A 22,161-nucleotide genomic window follows, 5' to 3' on the forward strand; every position below is an offset into this window, starting at 1 on the left:
ATAGTGTTCGCTTGCCTCTAGTTCTCATGCCTGTATAGTTTACGCCGCCCCAAGTTTCATGCCTGTATAGTTAACGCCGCCCCTAATCTCATACCTGTATAGTTTACGGTTGCCCCTAGTCTTATACGTGTGTAGTTTACGCTGCCTCTAGTCTCATGCCTGTATAGTTTACGCTGCCCCTAGTTTCATGCCTGTATAGTTTACGCCGCCCCTAATCTCATACCTGTGTAGTTTACGCTGCCCCCTAATCTCATGCCTGTATAAATTACGGTTGCCCTAGTCTTATACGTGTGTAGTTTACGCTGCCCCTAGTCTCATACATGTGTAGTTTAAGCTGCCCCTAGTCTCATACCTGTGTAGTTTATGCTGCCCCTAATCTTATGCCTGTGTAGTTTATGTTGCCCCTAATCTCATACCTGTGTAGTTTATGCTGCTGCCCCTAATCTCATGCCTCTATAGTTTTTACGATGCCCCTAGTCTTATATCTGTGTAGTTTTTTTCGCTGCCCCTAGTCTCATACCTGTGTATTTTACGCTATCTTTAGTCTCATACATGTGTAGTTTATTCTGCCTTTAGTCTCATACCTGTGTAGTAGTTTATGCTGCCTTTAGTCTCATACCTGTGTAGTTTATGCTGCCTTTAGTCTCATACCTGTGTAGTGTATGCTGCATTTAGTCTCATATGTGTGTGGTTTACGCTGCCCCTAGTCTCATACTATATATTTTACGCTGTCTTTAGTCTCATACATGTGTAGTTTATACTGCCTTTAGTCTCATACCCGTGTAGTTTACGCTGCCTTTAGTCTCATACCTGTGTAGTTTATGCTGCCTTTAGTCTCGTACCTGTGTAGTGTATGCTGCCTTTAGTCTCATACCTGTGTAGTGTATGCTGCCTTTAGTCTCATACCTGTGTAGTTTTATGCTGCCTTTAGTCTCATACCTGTGTAGTGTATGCTGCATTTAGTCTCATATGTGTGTGGTTTACGCTGCCCCTAGTCTCATACTATATATTTTACGCTGTCTTTAGTCTCATACATGTGTAGTTTATGCTGCCTTTAGTCTCATACCCGTGTAGTTTATGCTGCCTTTAGTCTCATACCTGTGTAGTGTATGCTGTCTTTAGTCCCATACCTGTGTTGTTTACGCTGCCTTTAGTCTCATACCTGTGTTGTTTACGCTGCCTTTAGTCTCATACCTGTGTAGTTTATGCTGCCTTTAGTCTCATACCTGTGTAGTTTATGCTGCCTTTAGTCTCATACCTGTGTAGTTTATGCTGCCTTTAGTCTCATACCTGTGTAGTGTATGCTGCCTTTAGTCTCATACCTGTGTAGTTTATGCTGCTTTTAGTCTCATACCTGTGTAGTGTATGCTGCTGCCTTTAGTCCCATACCTGTGTTGTTTACGCTGCCTTTAGTCTCATACATGTGTTTGTTTACGCTGCCTTTAGTCTCATACCTGTGTAGTTTATGCTGCTGCCTTTAGTCTCATACCTGTGTAGTGTATGCTGCCTTTAGTCTCATACCTGTGTAGTTTATGCTGCCTTTAGTCTCATACCTGTGTAGTTTATGCTGCCTTTAGTCTCATACCTGTGTAGTGTAACGCTGCATTTAGTCTCATATACCCGTGTAGTTTATGCTGCCCTTTAGTCTCATACCCGTGTAGTTTATGCTGCCTTTAGTGTCATACCTTTGTAGTGTATGCTGCCTTTAGTCTCATACCTGTGTTGTTTATGCTGCCTTTAGTCTCATACCTGTGTAGTTTATGCTGCCTTTAGTCTCATACCCGTGTAGTTTATGCTGTCTTTAGTCTCATACCTGTGTAGTTTACGCTGCCACTAGTCCCATACCTGTATAGTTTTACGCTGCCACTAGTCTCATATCTGTGTTGTTTACGCTGCCACTAGTCCCATACCTGTGTTGTTTACGCTGCCACTAGTCCCATACCTGTGTTGTTTACGCTGCCACTAGTCTCATACCTGTGTTGTTTATGCTGCCACTAGTCCCATACCTGTGTTGTTTTACGCTGCCACTAGTCTCATACCTGTGTTGTTTACGCTGCCACTAGTCCCATACCTGTGTATGCCTTGAACTGTTAAGGCACATTCAGACATACAGAAACATTGTTGTCCCAAATGTATGGCCCTGGCAGCACAAATATATGTACTATAATGTCTCAATAAAGTTTGATTTTAACAACACGTAATTTAAATATGCATATACACACAAGCGATTCGACGAATATCTTCGACGAAATAACTCACGACTACAAACACTAGAAATGAGGATAATGTTGGAATACGTGTACCAAGACTTATAAGTACTTACTCGACCACTAATCCGTTCATTATAGCCCATATTTTATACAGAAATATACCTGAAGACCTACAGCAAAACAACTTTTTATACAAGCACGACATATAAAAAGAAAGTTAATACACGGTTACTGGAGGTTGGAAGGGGACAGGAACTGAACAAATTATAACATCAATCTATAGATAAAAAACAAATATAAACTTAACTTTCGACCTAACGTAGTACAAATGTTTTGTCATTGTGAGCTAGCGTGTATGAGTGTGTGCGGTGTGTATGAGTGTGTGCGGCGCGCGCGCGTGTGTGTGTGCGCTGTTCAAGTAGTGTGTATTGGGTGTATGTGAGTGCGAGTGATTGGGGACGTACGAGTCATTAGGTGGGGGGTGGGGGTGGGAGGGTTACAACTGCCATAGTCTTCTCCCATATAACCAACCAATCTTTAGTATATTATTTTTAAATTATTAAAAACATAATCAATTAATAATTTTAGTTTCTGAATATTTATATATTTATTTTTACAGAAAATTTTAAGTATTTTTTATAGAAATTCTCAAATGTAATTAAGCTACAATAAAATATTAAGTAACAATGCGGTACATTACAAGACTCATTCTCAAAACACAAGTTTTTACTTAGTTTGGAAATTAATTTCTAACTTTTATTTTATAGAGTTGTACAGCAACGTAATTAGTTCTTGTAGTATATTTTATTTCACCTAAGGAAATGTATGTATACTAGATGTAAATTGTTTTTGATAAAGAAATAATAATTACTTTTTGACTTGACTTGACTTGAAATTTTCGTACTTCTCACAAAATATAGAACTGGTTCTTTGTTTGACGTGAGTTTGAGTACACGGTAGTACTTCCCCCAATTACTGACGTAATAAAACTGTAGAGGATCGTATAATATATGAATTTAAAACTGTAAAAAGTTACTGGTTTAAGCTATTAGGGGTAAAAGATGTATGTTTTTGTCTGAAAATGTTTTAAATGATTCATTATTTATATATGTTATACAGAGTCATACTCTACACTTACTTTATCACGTTCTAGCTCTTTGTTAAGATAAAGTATTAACGTACACTTTAAGTTTCTCATGCCAGTAGTTTGTGAAATGTAAAGTCTAATTTGACAGCACACAAGCAGCGGATGGGGGGAGCGAACTGTGAACTTGGTTTAGTGATAGTAGGACGGACAGACAGACAGACACTGGAGCGCCAGCTTGAGTCAGTGCTCAGTGGTGAGTGAGCGAGTGAGGGTAGCAGCATGGACTCCGACGAGTACTCCGATGCGTGGATTTTACCACTCGCCAGGGATCGATGTTAGTATTAATAATAATAATAATAGTAGTTTTTTTTTACTTTAAGTAATAAATTTCTCAAAGACAAAATTTAAATAAAATAAGTATGTAAAATACAGTTTTGCTGCCTTTTTCATTTCAAATTACTTTAAAATGTAATATATTCAAAATTCTTATTAATAGCAGCTTAAATGAACTACATTAAATTTGCTCCATTAGTACTGTAATTAGTAAAAAAACTAAGCATGTGAACTTAAGCAGGATTTAAGTTTCATTAATATATATTAATTATATAATAATATATAGTGTTCGTCTATGTAGAGTATTCTTTTAATTGCCATAAGGTCCTATAAAATAACTTTAAATAAAATATTTAAAAGGGATGTAAAGTGAAATTGTTGTGTACACAATTATAATGGAAACTTTAAAAATTATGTATTTTGTGTGTTTAGAACCAAAAATATCTAAAATACAAAAATTTCAATTTTTACCAAATTCTTTGTTTGAAGTTTATTTTTCACGATGGAAGGATTGTGAAGGAAACAGGATTTTACCTAATTAGTTTAGGTGAGGTTCCTGTTTAAAATGGTTAAAAAAGGTTAAAGTTTACAACTCTATTACAATCGTTTCAAATCCATTCATATTTCATTTCAGAAACTTAGATTTTAGGATTTCAGTGCTAATTAATTGTTAAAAACACGAAAAAACGACTCACTATGTCACACTGTGTTATTAATACTAATTGTTTGTAATTCGAGCGCGCGCGCGCGCGTGTGTGTGTGTGTGTGTGTGTGTGTGTGTGTGTGTGTGTGTTTGTGTGTGTTTTTATATAATCGTAAACTATTTGAACGATCGTTATACAAATTTGTATGTATGTGTATTTTTTCACGGAGTAGGTTTATACGCTATGCCCATTGACGTAACTCGCTCCATCAGGCGGCACTGCAAATAATAAGTTTTTAAAGCGCCTGCACATTATAAACTGCAATCACAAAACATTTACGTATATTACATAGACAGACGCTATTTGAAGGCACTAAGTTACGATGTGTATTTGCCTTCAAAATAAATGTCTGTTTGAACTTAAAGCTTGAGTGTTAGACCACTTTATAATAAAGTACATGAACGTGTACAGTGTCAACAAACATAAACTTTTTACAGATTTTCTTAATCGTTGCAACAAGGCAAAACTCTACCTCGGCGTTGGAAATATAATTCACTCGAACTAAAGCTCGCGGCAAAGCTCATGAAAATCGTGAGAAACCGCGGGGGAAAACAGCTAGTTCAGTATATATTTCCCCATATGAAACTATTTTTAATTTTATAAGAACCCACAAGTTTGATTGATTTCATCAGATTTCAGAATTAAAACTCTGCAATATTGCCTACAAACTTCGTTTTAGCAATAAACGCGTTATTCTCAGCAAACAAATTTTGCACCATAAATTAAAAACTTTTCCAATAATGGTCTTGGTTTCTTTTTTATCCCACGGGTATTGTATGTTCCTGATATATACCTTTCTCAGAAACACAATCCAGGCTGCAATAATGTTCCTAATCATTCTGCTAAATGACCAAACACGTAATTGCTAATGGTGCAGCCCTGAACCAAAGAGTTTCACTCTTCATGAGTATGTTTCAGAATAATTTCAGCCTCTTGTGTTTTTTTTTCCTGGACAATGATGAGAAATTCAGTATCTGTAATTCAGATTACATTATAGATGCTAACTTCCTTTTAAGTCTTTTTAAGCTATTTTTGTACAAGTTAAATAGTAACTCATGTTCTGTAAAAATGTAAAAAGTTAGAAAATTTTATAAGTTTTTGAGACATAACCCAGAATATTATGTTTAACTAAATGGGTTCATATTTTTTAACTGGACTTACATAGATGTCATCAAAATTAATATAATATCATCATACATAACCTTATGTTTTTAATTTAATTTCATAAAAAACTAAAGCATTAAAAAAATAATTTATAGCTGGACAGAATGGTACCGATTCTTCTTTTTTTTCTACCTAATGAGCTATGATAATTGAAAAATTCAATCAGCGCTGTTAGAGTAAGTTTTAAAACATTTTTTATACTACTTGGTATTTTGGAAAAAAATCTAAAATATTATAAAATTAAGGTTATTATCTTCGATTGTATTTTATATGGTGAAAGGTATCACTAACAATACCTGCATGCAAACAAATTTTGGTCAAAAATTATTTTTTTCCAATACAGCCTTGTTTACATACATACGGATGGATATTGTTTGTAACAATAATTTTTTGTTTACTCGTATGGTACAAAAAAAGACGTTTTCTCTATGAACCTAATTTAATTTTTTTCAAACCATTACATTACTTCTTCTTATATCAATAACATAGTGAAAAATAGTTACGTAAAAAAGAGTGATACACAAACGCATGTTATGATCTGTTTATTGATATAACATTGACAGTGACCTTGACCTTTTGAGTGCCTTCTTAGGTCTTTACAACCTGACCTTAAGGTGTGTAAAATACTAACAATGCTCATTTTTGCACGTTGTTACCTATCTTTGATCTGGGGAAGACTTTTTTATTAAAACATCTACTGATTTTATGAAAGGTGCATTTGAAAACGGCTAAAAATAAACAGCTTTATTCATAGATCAAAAATTAATTCAAATATAATAACACACACTCGTTATAACAAAAACAATTCCTCGAAATTTGAACATTACTTTTCATCAAATTGTTTAAACTCAACTCAATTCATTTATTGTCATAAACAAGTTAATTAGGCAATCATCAAGATACATGTATATATATATATATAAAATGTGATATATAAAAGTAATAAATGAAAACAGAACTACCTATCTAACCTAAAACACTATACAATAGTAGAGGAGTTCTACAAGTTTTTCTCTTCTAAGTATTCTCGAACACTGTTTGGTTTAGATAAAACCAGAAATAATCACAACATTAAATGTTGATTTTACCGTATTTTGAGAAAGAATAGAGCTTGATGATAAAAACGTTTAAAGGAAGGTATACAATATGACAGAGAACAGTCGTTTGTCAATTGTACATTGTAAATTTGGCTTTAAGATGCAAATAACAAAACAGTACTTTCAACCCTTACAAAACGATTTGAAATAATCACAATTGTCCAGAGGTCAAATGCCAAGGACCAGAGTAATAACTATCTGACTATCTCTGGTAAATACTGATTCACTATTTGCCTTACAATAGCACACACTGTACATCTACAATACCACAGGCTTACATAACCTTGTGGTTGCATCACTGCTTCCTCCCATGCCGCTTCTCGAGTGAACACAATTCTAATAATACTTTCATGATTAATTAAAATATTATATGAAATAATTAATTTTAAAATATCTTGAATTCTAAACTATTGGCTATTGTATCAAATGCAGTCACAAAAATCCCAACCTCTATTCTAAAAACTTCAACATGGCTTAAATTTTTTTAAAATAGTTTATTATAGCTATACTACATTTTGTTTAGTCTTATTTTGAATGATAATTTCCTGTATTTTACTTGCACTTGGTTGTATTTCAAAAACTTTACCAAATTTTCCTCGTGAAATTCAGTATTAATTCTGGTCCGGGTTCAGCCAAAATATCTTTGTTTCATACAACTTTGTACCTTGTTCAACAGTTTTGACAATAAGTGGAAATGGTTGGTGTACTTGTGCATGTATTTATGTATACAAATTTGCTCAGTATCACTTTTACTCTCTTAATAAAATGTTTATACATGATCGTAAAATCAACATAACGTAAATCATAAAAGTCATCTATAGCGTTAACAAAGACACTCATACATAACCGGCGAATTTAATAGAGAAGTCAAAATCCCTGAAGTTGACTGAACCCACAAACTAGTAAGTTTTGACGTTGAAAGTCTATTCACAAATGTACCAATTCCAGAAACTCTCGAAATCATTGAATCACGACTCAAAGAAGACCATTAAAGGAAATAACAAAACTTCCCGTGCCAGTAATTGTGGAACTGTTAGAACTATGAACTCAATGCAATTATTTAGAGTTTGAGAGTCAAATTTACCGTCAAGATGAGGGGATGGACAATGGGTTCTCCACTGTCTTCTTTTTTCGCCAATATCTTTATGGAGGAATTTGAGCAAAAGGTTTTGACTTCAGCTCGTTTAAATCGAAAATTTGGTGAAGATATGTAGTTTATGCCTATGTTGTTTTTCCTCATGAAGACACTGAATTGAATGAGTTTTTGAATCACAGTGGAAGTGGAAGTCCTAAACAAGTTTCGTGTTTTGGATGTGTGTTTAAGAAATAGGGATGTCCTTAAGACTACTGTTTTTCTAAAGAAAACACACAAAGAAATATTTAAAGTATCAATTAAACCATAAAAATCTGTCAAAGAAGGAGTGGCCTACTCGTCATTTGATAGAGCACAGATCTTATGCTCAAACAAATATGGAATAAAAGAGGAATTTAAGAAAGTTGAATTGGATCTTAGACGCAATGGATACCCTCAATTAGTAATAAATAAGTAAAAACGAACCAGAAGAACCATTCCTGAGTCAGAAAAACAGAATAGTGGATAAATTTGCGTTTATAACAATACCTTATGTGCAGGTATTATCGGAGAAAATTAGAAGAGTATGTAGAAAGTACAACAATAGAACAACGTTTAAAACATACTCGTACAATACTCTTAGACAAATTTTCGTAAAAACAAATCAAAAAACGGCACACAGGATTTCAAAACCTGTTTTACAGTATAACATGTTGTTGTAATAGAACATACATACAATACATAGGCGAGACAAAAAACCATTAAACGTATAAGGATAAAAGAACACAAAGAAAACATAAGACATGAACTCAGAAAAGTCAAAAATTGCGTAGACCATCATATGAATTGGGATGAAGCCAACATAATACGTCATGAACCTCATTTCTTCAAAAGCATATTAATCGAGGCATCAGTAATTAAATTGGGCAGACCAACCAAATCAGTCAACCATCAGTCGAGATTAGGCTGTAATTGTAAAAAATTGTAAAGAATATTTTGTTTGAACACACTCGAACAGCTTTGAAAGATCCCAGAACAAAAGCAGCAGTAAATTGTGAACAATTAAAAGCAAGTCAAGTCAAGTCGGGTCGCTAGGATGGCCTCTGGGCACTCCTCTTGGTCTGTGGGCAGTATCTGAGCAGTTTGAGCTCAATGGCTTGCCTGTCAACCGGAACAATTTGTTCCTGCAGTAGTCTAGCAGCTGGTCGGTGTGCCACTGAGGGCCACTGCTTCTGCTGCTGCATCGGCTGCTGGCGCCTCCGTTTGTTGCAGCAGAGTGGCTGGTGTAGGCGGCCAGTCTATTTTCTGCCTGGGAGTCACCTTGGGCCTCTGTGTGACCGGGAAGGTCAGCCACAGATGCCGGCGGGCGAGGCAGTCGGTTAGCTGGGTTCCGGGGTTTCCTCCGGCGCTTCAGCTTCACTCTCTGATGCGGAGTCCGCTGGTGACTCGTCCCGCGCTGACCGCTTAGTCGGCTGGGTTGTTGGTCGCCTCGCCGCTGGTTTGGTTGGCCGGGACTTGCGGCTCAATTGGACAGCTGCCGCTCTGGCTTCCTTGTAGGCTGGACAGCCACGGTAGTTGGCGTTGTGATCGCACAGTTGCAGCAGTGACCCTTCTCCGTCGAGACTTTGGGGCAGTTCATCTTCAGATGATTTTCCCCGCAGCGGACGCATTTTCTCGGCCTCCCGCACTTGCTGGAGCCGTGGCCAAAACCTTGGCACCGGTAGCACTGTGGTGGGCCGGCCGGCTTCTTGTAGACAGTGACTGAGACCCTGACATGGAGCAGGCTTGTCACGTTGTAGATTTGACAAGCTCGCTTGGTGTCAGGGTTCTCTCGCTCGCTGTCCCTGGTCAGCGTGATCAGCCAGCTCCTTGTGGGTCCCCTGGCTGTCCGTAATCGCAAAACCTCATCGACGGCGAAGCCCTCGTCAGTCAAGACATCGAAGAGCTCCACATCATCGGTGTCGGGCAGTCCGCTGATCACAACCTTAAGTTATCTTTCACGCCCAAGGTTGTGAGTGTAGAAGTTCAGCTTCTTGGTAATCAGGTACCGCTGAACTGCCCAAGTCCTCCACGGTGGTAATTTTCAAGCGATAGTGAGCACCGCGGAACGTAGTCGTCAGGCCGCCAACTCCTCCAGCTTCTTGGCGTGGGTAGGCCAGTCCAGAACACTGTCCAGGAACAGCCAGGGTATCCTGGGTGTAGAAACCGGAGCCGTCGGTTGGTCAGGTGCCACAGTAGAAGAGGTGGCGTTGTGGCCTATAAAGAGGCCATTTGCTGGAACAGCGACCCGCTTAGGCGCCGAACCGGCAGGTGGAGAGCTAGGCCTCTTAGCTGGCTGCCCGGCGCTTCCAAAGGCAAATCAAAAGCACTCACCACTGTAGAGACCATCTAGCATTAAGAGTTCCTCTTCCCTTCCAAACCCCAAATTGCGACGAATGAAAACACTCATCCTCCTCAAGATGACTAGAGAGTTTATTGAGAACTACAGTTTCCAACACTTAAAATACTGCAGGGAAAGGAGCAATTGGACGGTAGTTATCAAGTTGGGTTAGATCATATTTTTTTATTGGTTTTCCATTACTGTATTTAAGACCATCAGAAAAAAGCACCAGTTTTGAGATAAGAATTAATTAAATAAGCCAAAGGCTTAGAAAGGTGGCACATTCTCTGAGGAGAAACACAGGTATTTCATCCCAGCCTGAAGATTTTGTATGTTTTAGTTGCATTAGTGTCTCCAAAACTTTTAGGTCAGACACAGATCCAAAAGTTGTCAGTAGGTTACTAGGCCTATTCTGTTTTGGAAAAAAAGAAGATTGTATTAAATTAGGGGACAGCTTAAGTTTAGTGGATACATCCAAGAAAAATGAGTTAAATGCATCAGCAATTTCCTTTTGATTACTGTATGATTATTATTTATTTGTATTTCAGTAATAGGAGTGTTTTTTAAAAGACCCTATTTCTTGTTTTACAATATTTCATGTAGTTCTACTTTTATTTGCTGAGTGTTTTATTTTTAAACTATTGCAGTTAATTTTTGCAGTACTAACATACTTTTTATAAGCTCGTTTATAAATTTGCAACATAAGCTTTTAAAATAGGATCGCTAGAGTTTTTACATTGCATGTGCAGTTTGATTCGCCCCTCTTCTTAGCTGCCAACCTCGCAAACCAGCTGTGACCCACCCATTGTCAACTGATGGCTCAAATTTCTTTTTGGAGAAAAAGCAAGATCAAAATGATGTTTAAAAATTTGCAAGAATATCCAATATATCTTGTTGGGATCATTATTTTGAATATCATAGATGGCGTGTCAGTCTTCATTTGAAATATGTAATTTAAATGGTATAATATTTTCTTTGGAATTATTTATTTTCTTGGATATAAACAGTAGCGTACCTAGACAAAGTGGCACCCCCCCTCAGCGTAGTGATATACGCCTTTACTGTCTGCTTCACCCCCTCAACTTCCCACATACCCCTATCTTTCTATATGTAGCCTACTTCCTCGTCGGGGTACATTTGTTCTCATGATGTATATATGCTTTGAAGTTGTGCAAACACATAATATATTATGTACAATTTTTAATATGTATAGAAGAAAGAGAAAATATCAAAGACGTTGTTTAACATCAATAATTATTCAGAAGACATAAGATATAGAAAAACCTACAGTTAATATAAATAATAGCCAAGTAGGTCATGGTTATTTCAACTATTTAAAACCTTTTTCTTATCTTATAATTATAGTATTTTTCAGCCAACTTGTTCAAGTCGATACTACATACACAAGTTGATCCTCTATGCTGAAATTTCCTAAAGCATGGGTTGGTCGTCATATTTCTCAAATAAGCCTTCATCAATTAGTTTTGAAAAATTAACTTAAAAATTCAAATAACGTTAAAAATGTTGTTGTCGACGAGTATGACATTTCCAAAATTGAAACGCTTCATTTAAAACTACGCAAATTTGTAATGAAATGGCATAAACATGCGTGATTGAAAAATTTTAGAAGCTTTTATGAAACTTTTATAATAACGAACCTTTCAGCTGACGCTGATGTAACTGATGGAGTCAGGAATATCATCATGGCAGTACAGACAGCAGGAAGGCTGCTTGACAGAGTTGTTTTCTACCATTAAAAATTAGGCTAAAAACTCCTTAACTTTTTTTATTCCTCTGTGTTTTATGTCACTTGAAACAATCTTTTCAAGGCACACTATTTGTGCCTCTAGCACATGTGAAAACACCCCCCCCCCCTCATAGTTTATAAGAACTAGAAGAGCAGAGTGATCAGAAAGACATGTATCAAGAGTGAATGCATTACAGGGATGTGGATCAAAGCTGGTTAGAATATTGTCAATTCAGGTACTAGAATCTTTCGTTAGTCCCGTTGGTTTATCAAAATTAAAAAATAAATTACATGAATTTAGTGTGTTAAACCAATCAGCTTTAAAATTACCTTGTTTGAGGTGTTAAAATTAAAGTCACCTGCAACAAGAAGATACAGGTTATATCTATACATAATTATAATAACTTTGGTGGAATATAACTTAAGAGTGTAATATCAGCATCAGTTTCACAAAGATTTACGAGAATTAAAGAGGATCCAACATGTTTAATTTGAATATAGTTTGTGCAGGAAACAGAATACTATGAATGCTGGTCCTAAGTCAGTAAGTATTATTAAGTATTACATAATAATACTCAGCTTAGACCTATAAAGAATCATAATAAAAGAGGCTAAACATTTTTAAATAAGCTTTTAAAAAATGCTAAAAAAAAAGATGCACCAACCAATTAAAACATGTTTTTATAGTATAAAAACACATTTAGGTCTTTAAAGTTTTTTATATCTGTATTAAAAATCTGTATAATCAGGGTTGTATTTAAAATTTGAAAATTATTTCCAGTACATTTACATTCTACTAAAATTAATTAAATTTAATTGTTAAAGTGTTGTTTTGTACTTTTTTATCTAACCATACTTTATTCTTTTGTTTGCTGAATTGTGAGTCACTCAATCACTTTATTCCAACGGGCAAAGGATTCACTATCAATTTTGACATTTGCAAGCAGTTAAAGAAACACATTTTTTCACACTTTCTGTCATTGGTTATACCGTAAAAAACGTTAGTTTATAGTTATAACGTGTATGCAGTTACGTAACTGAACGTTACACAATTTATATGTGAGGAAGTGTTTTTGACTGTTTGTGCTTGTTCTGTTCATAGATCCTATAACTGCAGAGCCGTCACAAGAAGAGAAAAACAGAGCAATTATATCGGATGGGCTCAATCTGCTCCTCTACATGGGCATCCTAGCGGTCTTCATTGGCATAGCGATGTACTTGGACCACAAAAAGAGGTGAGTTTTCTTTACTGAGTCGCTATGGTTGACAAGAACGTAGCTAGGAAAAGATTTGGGGGGTCCAGACAACTAATATTTTACCGTAGTGGACAGAGAGTAAGGCCCCATTTTGTTCCTAAAAAAGTTCTTGACCCCGTTATAGAACGATCTTTCAGCAGTACATGTCAATAATACTTAATTATTTTAAATAATAATCGTTTAATAAAAAAGTAATTGAAGACACTGAAAATTTGGGGGGGTCTGAACCCCTTGGATCCCCTCGCTGGCTATGTCCTTGATGAAACACCAACATCATCAATGGCAGTTTAAAACCCGGCTGTAATGAATGAAAAGGTCTTGGGCTATACCTCATTAGAAAAATGACAGACTTCAATTATTTGTGCGCCTTTTTTATGTTCATAGAATTATGGGAGTTATTTAATGTTTTAAATCTTATTAATACACATCCAAACGCTTTTTGGGTTCCCTTGTAAATTTTTTTAAATTGAAAACACAAAGTAACAAATGTTTTTTTCAAATAAGCAATATAAATATTGACAACTAAAACACTTTTGGGTGTATATTTAATTACATTTTAAAATTGGAACATCTCTCAAAATAAGGATATAAATATGTTTCAGGTGTACATTGTTCTTATAAAATTAAAATCAAAATAGCCACTAGTACAAATTTGGGAGGGGTCTGGACTTTTTGGACCCCCTCGCTGGCTACGCACTTGCTTTAGATTAGTACTCACTTGTTGTTTTAAATTATTGTTAGTTCACTTGTAGAATATTCAGCCAACTGAAATATTTAACTTAGCACGTTAAAACTTTAAACGTATTATTGTGAAGCTTACTGGATAAAAAGATTTACATTCTGACCATTTCTTCATAATTAATAATGCCAGGTTATTTCTCGGTGTTTTAGAACAAGAGTTTACGCCATCGATGACCCGCAGGACCCGTCCAACAAAGGCATCCCGTGGCATCTGTATGACCCGAACTTCAGGTTTGATCCCAACGAGAGGAATGCCATACTCCGGTACTCCATGAGACCCGGACTTGGTACGTCGAGCCGACCACCAACGCTCCCAAGCCTGAAAAAAAAACAACTCACTTTGTCACGATTCCCGAGGAAGAGGAAAACGGAACAAGAGCCTGTGAAATGTTAGCCAGAAACGCCCCCAACAATATTACACCGAAAAGCCTTCTGTGATAACCTTTTTTATGTATGTTTTGTTTCGTCTCAAAAAGTTTAGTATGTGTAATTAAAAATCAATAGCACTTCACTGGTTTTTCCCAAGTAATTATAATTTTCCATCATACCGTAGAAAATGCCAGGGCTGGCGTATAATGACTCCATCTTGATTTGAGCCTCTTAAGAGCAATGTTAAACTTAAAAACCCTCCCAAGACCTAATTTTTAGTCCTAGAATTGTGAGAAATGTCTCATTTTAAAAATGTCACTAATACACATCCAAACATTTTTGTATTTCATTATTTAAATATTACAAAAATATGTAAACTATAAAAGGTTTGGATGCATATAAACTAATCTTTAAAATGAGACATATCCCATAATCCTATAAAATTGTTTCGGTTTAACATTGTTTTTATGAGGTAAAACTTAAGGTAATTTCATTACAGCCGGCTCTTCAAGTTTGTTTAGTGTTATACTATAGTTAAGTTATATAATAACACACAGTATTATAACAAATCTGTAATAATTTGGAACGAAATTCAGACGTAAGCTGTTTAGTTTTAATACTATATAAACTGAATAGAAGTTCTAGGGGAAATTAATTAATAATGTTTGATAGTAGTATAAAATTTTAACTTGTTTATTGTGGTGTTAGAAAAATATAAATATTACGTGAATTCAGAAAATAAAACCGTACACATTATCTTAATAAAATGTTTTGTTAACAAATTTGTTATTGCTAGATTATAATTAGCTTGTATACAACAAATCAGTGATAAATTATTCAACAAAGGCATGTTTTGAGAAACAATACTTTTGGTTAAAATTACAGATTTTCAGCAATTACAAGTATTTATTGTGTAAAAGTTTTTATAGACAACTTATTTGATAATAATAAACAATTTCATTTGCAACAGACCTCCCTTTACTGAACCTCCTATATACACATTCAGAAATATAATTATGTAATTATTTTTCAGAGCAGGAAGCCGAAAACACAAAAGGTTTCTAGTGTTAAAGCCTGAAATAAAAATACAGACATTCTTTACTCTATAAAATTCTCAACATTTATGAATCAGGATCAGATTACTCTCAAATCAAAAATTAAAGTCATCCTAGTTTGAAAGTTAATCACAAAATAACAAGTAGCACTACAAAAATGGTAGTAACAGTCAATTTTGCTTGGTTATTTCTGCATTTAAATATATAAAGCAAATTATTTACAAACAATAGCTTACAGCATTGTCTGTAAGAACGATAAAAGGTACCGGTTTTGATGCTTGTCAAACAACCAAGGTGCAACTTAGAAATTTCATAACTCAGAAACTTGAGATCCAATTAACCCATTGGCTTATACATATTTTTACTATCAGCTCAACTGGAGTTATCCTATTAAAAATGCTAAAAACGTAAGAGTTTTGTTATATGTTTATAAAAAAATTATTTTTCAAGTTGTTTCGTTATATTTTATATCTTTTTGGATTAACATGAAATGGGCTTTAATAATAAATAGATAGTGATATATTTGGTCGTAATTTAAAAATAATAATGGTGTACAAACTAAAAAAGTTTTTGAATTTTTTTTAATTTTAAATTTGTACTCAAATAATATAAATTAAAATACTCCATTGTTGCTTTTATTTTATTTGAAATGTATTTCTCTACCTAGCAATACTAGAATATGTGTATATACAGGGTGAGTTTTTTAAAGTGATCCAATAGCTAACTTTTTAATTACACGACTTAGCACTACACTTTAAATTTGGAACTTGCTCAATTTTAAGTTTCACTCAGGGATACACTTTCAAATTTTTTGAAGATGGCCGCCATTTTCCAATATGGCGGTCAACTTTTAAAATCTCTTATGGAACACCCTGTATTTTATGTTGTTTTTAGATTCTACTCAACAAAATAATACATTTTTGCTTTTGAGAGTTTTTCAATATCTCTAATGGTTCAGGAGCTACGTGGACTGGAAGTTTTCATAATTTTTGCCAATATGGCGGCCAACTTTAAAATCTTTTATGGAACACCCTATATTTTATGTTGTTTTTATATTCTACACTACAAAATAAGACATTTTTGCATTTTAGAGTTTTTCTATATCTCTAATGGTTCAGGAGCTACGTGGACTGCAAGTTTTCGGATTTTTTCGGACTGATGATAACAAACTTGCAGTCCACGTAGCGCCTGAACCATTAGAGATATAGAAAAACTCTAAAATGCAAAAATGTCTTATTTTGTAGTGTAGAATATAAAAAACAACACAAAATACAGGGTGTTCCATAAAATATTTTAAAGTTGGCCGCCATATTGGCAAAAATTATGAAAACTTCCAGTCCACGTAGCTCCTGAACCATTAGAGATATTGAAAAACTCTCAAAAGCAAAAATGTATTATTTTGTTGAGTAGAATCTAAAAACAACATAAAATACAGGGTGTTCCATAAGAGATTTTAAAGTTGACCGCCATATTGGAAAATGGCGGCCATCTTCAAAAAATTTGAAAGTGTATCCCTGAGTGAAACTTAAAATTGAGCAAGTTCCAAATTTAAAGTGTGGTGCTAAGTCGTGTAATTAAAAAGTTAGCTATTGGATCACTTTAAAAAACTCACCCTGTATATGCATAGTTTGTCAGAATAAATGTTTTTTCTAAATACTGAAAATTCCAAGAATATTAATTTTCTTGTAGTACATTAATATTTTTATAGTAACTTATTATTAATTTAAATTTCAATTAACAGTAGTATTGCAGTTTTTCTTATGTGTTACAACAATATTAGTCTAATTTATACTAAAATTTGGTTGAAAAAGGAGTTAAAATAAAATTATTTAGATGGCGCTGTACTTGTCACGGAACGTTTCCGTGATATAAATTTTGAGCCCAGACTAGCTGTCACGGAACCATTCCGTGATACAAGGCCAATGGGTTAAGAGTACATTTTTACACAAGATAGGTACAAGTGTAAGTACTTTTTTTTAGTATGTAATTTTAGAGCTTGTTTGTTTGAATGTGCAACCACCAGACTGCCCAATGTGGTGTTGCCTCATATTTGCAACATATAACTCATGTTTTCGTAGCTCTACTGGTTAGTTTGTGGTAAACTTCGGTATCTAACCTTCTCTGTAAGTAGACAAGACAGTTATTTAGATCAAAACTGCCACCTACAATACATGAACAGATGGAATGGCAGGATAAAAATATACAGTATGAGTCATAAAAATTGTTTTTTTCTTTATCAAAATTTCACTAAACATCTGCATTATAGCATTTTTTTTTAATATAATTAATTTACAAAGTTAGCTTAGCACAGCAATGATGAGTAAGCCTGTGACACAAGTAGTAAATATTTGTTCAAACGTTTATTACATTCAATAATTAATTTATGAAAACAACTAATTGTCCGAACATCTTTGAAACCAGAGATTTACCTTAGGCTGGGCTTGAATATTTTAACTTTTTAAATGGATGAACAATTAATTTTCAAATGTCCTTTGTTGATTTTTTTATAATGCCATCGGAATGGTTTCTAACAGTTTCAAAATTTCTTACTTAACCCATTGGCTTATACATATTTTTACTATCAGCTCAACTGGAGTTATCCTCTTAAAAATGCTAAAAACGTAAGAATTTTGTTATATGGTTATAAAAGATTTATTTTTCAAGTTATTTGGTTATATTTTATTACTTTTTGGATTAACATGAAATGGGCTTTAATAATAAATAGATAGTGATATATTTGGTCATAATTTAAAAATAATAATGCTGTACAAACTAAAAAAGTTTTGGAATTTTTTAAATTAAAAAGTTTTTTTTACTCAAGTAATATAAAATAAAATACCCCATTGTTGCTTTTATTTTATTTGAAATGTATTTCTCTACCTAGCAATACTAGAATATGTATATATATATATATATATATATATATATATATATATATATGCATAGTTAGTCAGAATAAATGTTTTTCTAAATACTGAAAATTCCTAGAATATTAATTTTTTTTCTCGTAGTACACTAATATTCTTATAGTAACTTATTATTCATTTAAATTTCAATTAATTGTAGTATTGCAGTTTTTCGTATGTGTTACAACAATATTAGTCTAATTTATACTAACATTTGGTTGAAAAAGGAGTTAAAAAAAAATATTTAGATGGCGCTGTACTTGTCACGGAATGGTTCCGTGATATAAATTTTGAGCCCAGACTAGCTGTCACGGAACCGTTCCGTGATACAAGGCTAATGGGTTAAAAAAATAAATTGAGGTATGGAGGGCTAGAGGAATGCGACACTCACAATGGCACTAAAATCTGTTATACAATACAAAGTTTACAAAATACAAATTTTGATTTTTATATTACCAGCGGCACAAAAGGGAACAATGCAAAAGAACAGGAAAGAAAAGTAATATGGAGGTCAAAAGGAAGGATACATACGAGATGGTGTCCACTTTTGAGTATTTTTTTCAATTATCTGCCACAAAATATTATCTTCCTGGAGTCAAGTCTGTAACAGTATCAGATTCCAGATGCTACACTAAGAGGAAGGTGAACTGGAGCTGAACTCATCAGTCACAAATGATTGACTCATTTACTGCCATATAATATTACTAGTGTTTGTAAGGTAAGATGACTGCAGGAAACAATTGTAGAGTATAAGTAAAAAACCGTGCTAAGTGCCAAAAATTAACAAATTGAGTTTAGTATCAAAATGTGTGCTATAAGCCAACCCCAATACAGTGTAAACCGGGCTATGTCGAGAAAAATCAATAATTCGTTCAAATCCTTGCCGCTAGAATGCGCATGGGCTATGTTCAAGGGTGACATCAGTAAAAACCGAGTCAAGTGCTGCGCTCAACACACGCCAGACTACTCGTGATTTGCAGGTTATGTTTGTTGCCACAGGCATTCTAACCACTGTATGAGGAGTGTGTGTTACCGCTTTACATTGTGATTAGATTGAGTTTGTGTTATCCATAATGGATGTGCCTTTAGTATTACCGAAGTGTAAGAGACGAGCAAAGGGTGAAGCATCTTGTTTGTTGAAAGGAGTCTTGAACAAAATAACCCACAAAAAAGTTGATTGTTTGGAGCGACAACTGTGGGGGACAAAATAAAAAACAAAAATGTTGCTGTTTTTATGGAATTATTTAGTTTGTCGTGGTATCTCTGATGAAATTGAACATAAATATCTTGTGTCAGGCCATTCATATCTTTCTTGTGATCGAGACTTTGCGCTCATCGAGAAAGTAGGTGTGAAGTCCCACTAGACATAGTTCAAATTCTTGTAAGTGCCTCCCACAAAAAGCAATTTTTTGCCACACTTATGGATGAAGATGACTTTTTTGATTTTAAGGAAAGTAGTAACAATTGTCTGAATACAAAGAAATTGGAAATATCCAAAGTCCAATGGCTAAAAATTACAAGAACAAAACCAAGTAGTATTTGTAAAAAAATCATGGACTGATATTGAAACTTGGCTTGAAATAAATGTGTTCAAAAAGGGGGTTAAGGAAGGGGACATCTTGCAAAACCTATCCACTTTGCAAACAATAAACCGATTAACTAAAGAAAAATAAGAATACCTGAAAAAGATGATACCTTACCTCAAAGAAGGGAACAAAGACTTTTATAATAATTTAACTGCATAGAAGTTTCAGTGTTCCTGACTGTTAACTTTAGTTTAGTGTATAATATACTATCGAGTATTTGAGTAAAAGTTTAAAATAATTAAACTGGTATAACATTATAATATTGTTTGTCTTTTTAACCTGTATTATTTTTTAACTACATGTTTGCTTACTCTTTCATTTTTCTGGTTTTTTAGTAACATTTGTTTGGTACTTAGCCCTCTTTTTACATCAGTAAATGTGGCACTTAGCCCGGGTTTTACCTCAGTAAGTTGTGACATACCTCTTTTCAAAAAAAGTTGAATTCAATTTTTTTTTTCTTTACTGTTGCCATGGTATATAATGCATTCTTCCACTGATACTATTAGTAGTGATGTGTATTTTTTATTTAATATATTACAGTTTAAAAAAAATATTTAATTATGACAGTTATATGCAGTTTTCATCGATTATCTCAAAAGTAACTTTTTGGCACTTAGCCCGGTTTTTACTTATACTCTACAATTGACGTAGCGTAAACACGTAGTTTATAACACATTACATAAAAATATGAACTGCACTAACAGCAGTCTAATAATGAAAACTGTAAAGAAGGTAAATAACAATTAATTGTATTAATTTATTCACGTCAGCTGATAATTTGACATTGAGTTTTTAGCCAATCAAAAACGAGGTGCCTTGATTAGCGCTCCTTTTGAAGTAGAACTCAACTAGCACCCTTCGCCGAAGGAGAAATAAATCATGGCCCAATCACCATATGTGAGATAACTGGGCCTGGTGAGCCTGTTTCATCTACTCATATGGTTCAGTTGTAATTCTCATCCTTAGCCAACAAAATGTGAGATGTTAACTAGCTACAATTCTGCAATGCAAGACAGTGTGAGGTGACTTGCATATAGCCTTAAGTTAAGAAGATACTAAAATCAGTCTGATAATTGTTTCACAGGTAGAGGAACGAGGAATGAGGAATAGAGGAATGAGGAACACAGGTAGAAATGACTCTCCCCCACTTCACCTTCACCTTCATAGCAAAGAATTTCCACAGTGAAGAAACATCACACCAGAGTTTTAACTATAAAACATTTAACTGTCAACGTCATTAATAAACTGCTTCTGTAGTGGCTTACATTGAAAGAACAAGTCATGAGAACATCTGTGAGTCATTAGCGAATAGATAAAATGTAAATCAATTTAAACATTATGAAAAATCTGCTGTGAAAAAGTTAAACAAAATAGGACCTAGACAGTTGCCTTGAGGAAACACCATAGCATATCAGGAGGGTTTGACGTCACACTACAACTTGGTAACTTGCAGCTTATCTCCAACATAATACCATATCAACCATTATCTTCTCTAGTAGCATACCATAGTTCATTTCAATCGCCACAGAAATCATCAACTTAGGTGACATTTTACGGTAACATCTTCTGAGTAACAGGTAAATAACAAAGCTCAAATTTATTACAAAGTATACTCTATATTTCAGTACAAAAATATACATCTATTAACGAAGATAGTATTATGTCATGTGATGTGAGCAATCAGGCTCGTCCGAGGACCATAGCAAGCAGAGCCATGCGTACGTACAGGCCACACTCGGCCTGGCGGAAGTACGCGGCGCGGGGGTCTGAATCCAGCTCCACGCTGATCTCAAATACACGAGGCAGAGGGTGCATCACCACCATCTTGCGCTTGGCCTTGGTCAGCAGCTGGGGTGTCACCACATACTGGCCGCAGGCCTGCAAACACAACAACAAATTACCGATACTTTCTGTAGTGACGAGTCAGAATCATATCCAATTTTTTCTATTATTTTATAAAAGAAAACTCACAATTATCCAATAATTTTAATATTTTTACTTGATACAGTAGTGTAATCAATTCTGAGATTACAGATTCCCTGTGGCCCTAAAAATTATTGTATCTTTACATGCCTTGTTAATTAATTATGTTTGTTTCTCAAACAATGAGGATATGTCATCGAAGGAGGAGCTCTTCTTAATTGGAAACAACTATTTTCTATCATTTTATAAAATAAAACTCACAATTATCCAACAATTTTAATATTTTCACGCTTTTGTTCATGAGCAATTGGCATTATTATAAAGTAGTAACCATCAATTCAACGAATTTATTCAGAGGATTTTTAGTGGTTTTAACGTAAGGACCTTCTGAAAGCATTTCTTGAGCTCGAGAAAAAAAAAGTATATGTCAGTAAAAATTGTTGATAGACATCACGATACCGTATCATTCTGAATTTAAATGTGTACAATTATCCTTCCCAGGAGTTAATCAGCAGCTGTTGGTTAGTTGCA

General features: G+C 34.5%; 2 protein-coding genes across 2 annotated transcripts in view; one reads left to right on the forward strand and one right to left on the reverse strand.

The window, feature by feature from the left end:
- The first annotated feature begins 3,543 nt into the window (after window positions 1-3,543).
- On the forward strand, window positions 3,544-15,087 carry LOC124373504. Its single transcript, XM_046831865.1, has 3 exons — window positions 3,544-3,631; window positions 12,897-13,029; window positions 13,942-15,087. The coding sequence occupies exons 1-3, from the start codon at window positions 3,577-3,579 to the stop codon at window positions 14,183-14,185; spliced, it is 432 nt and encodes a 143-aa protein (XP_046687821.1). The 5' UTR covers window positions 3,544-3,576; the 3' UTR covers window positions 14,186-15,087.
- A 6,216-nt stretch (window positions 15,088-21,303) lies between these two features.
- The window catches only part of LOC124373505 (CAD protein-like), a gene marked incomplete at its 5' end in the record, with an annotated part of 31,462 nt that continues 30,604 nt past the window's right edge, over window positions 21,304-22,161 (reverse strand). The window contains one exon of the mRNA XM_046831866.1: window positions 21,304-21,585. Within this exon, the coding sequence (XP_046687822.1) occupies window positions 21,388-21,585 (198 nt within the window). The remainder of the gene's footprint in view (window positions 21,586-22,161) is intronic.

This window comes from Homalodisca vitripennis, unplaced genomic scaffold (assembly GCF_021130785.1).
Source record: "Homalodisca vitripennis isolate AUS2020 unplaced genomic scaffold, UT_GWSS_2.1 ScUCBcl_5746;HRSCAF=12626, whole genome shotgun sequence".
Taxonomy (NCBI): Eukaryota; Metazoa; Arthropoda; class Insecta; order Hemiptera; family Cicadellidae; genus Homalodisca; species Homalodisca vitripennis.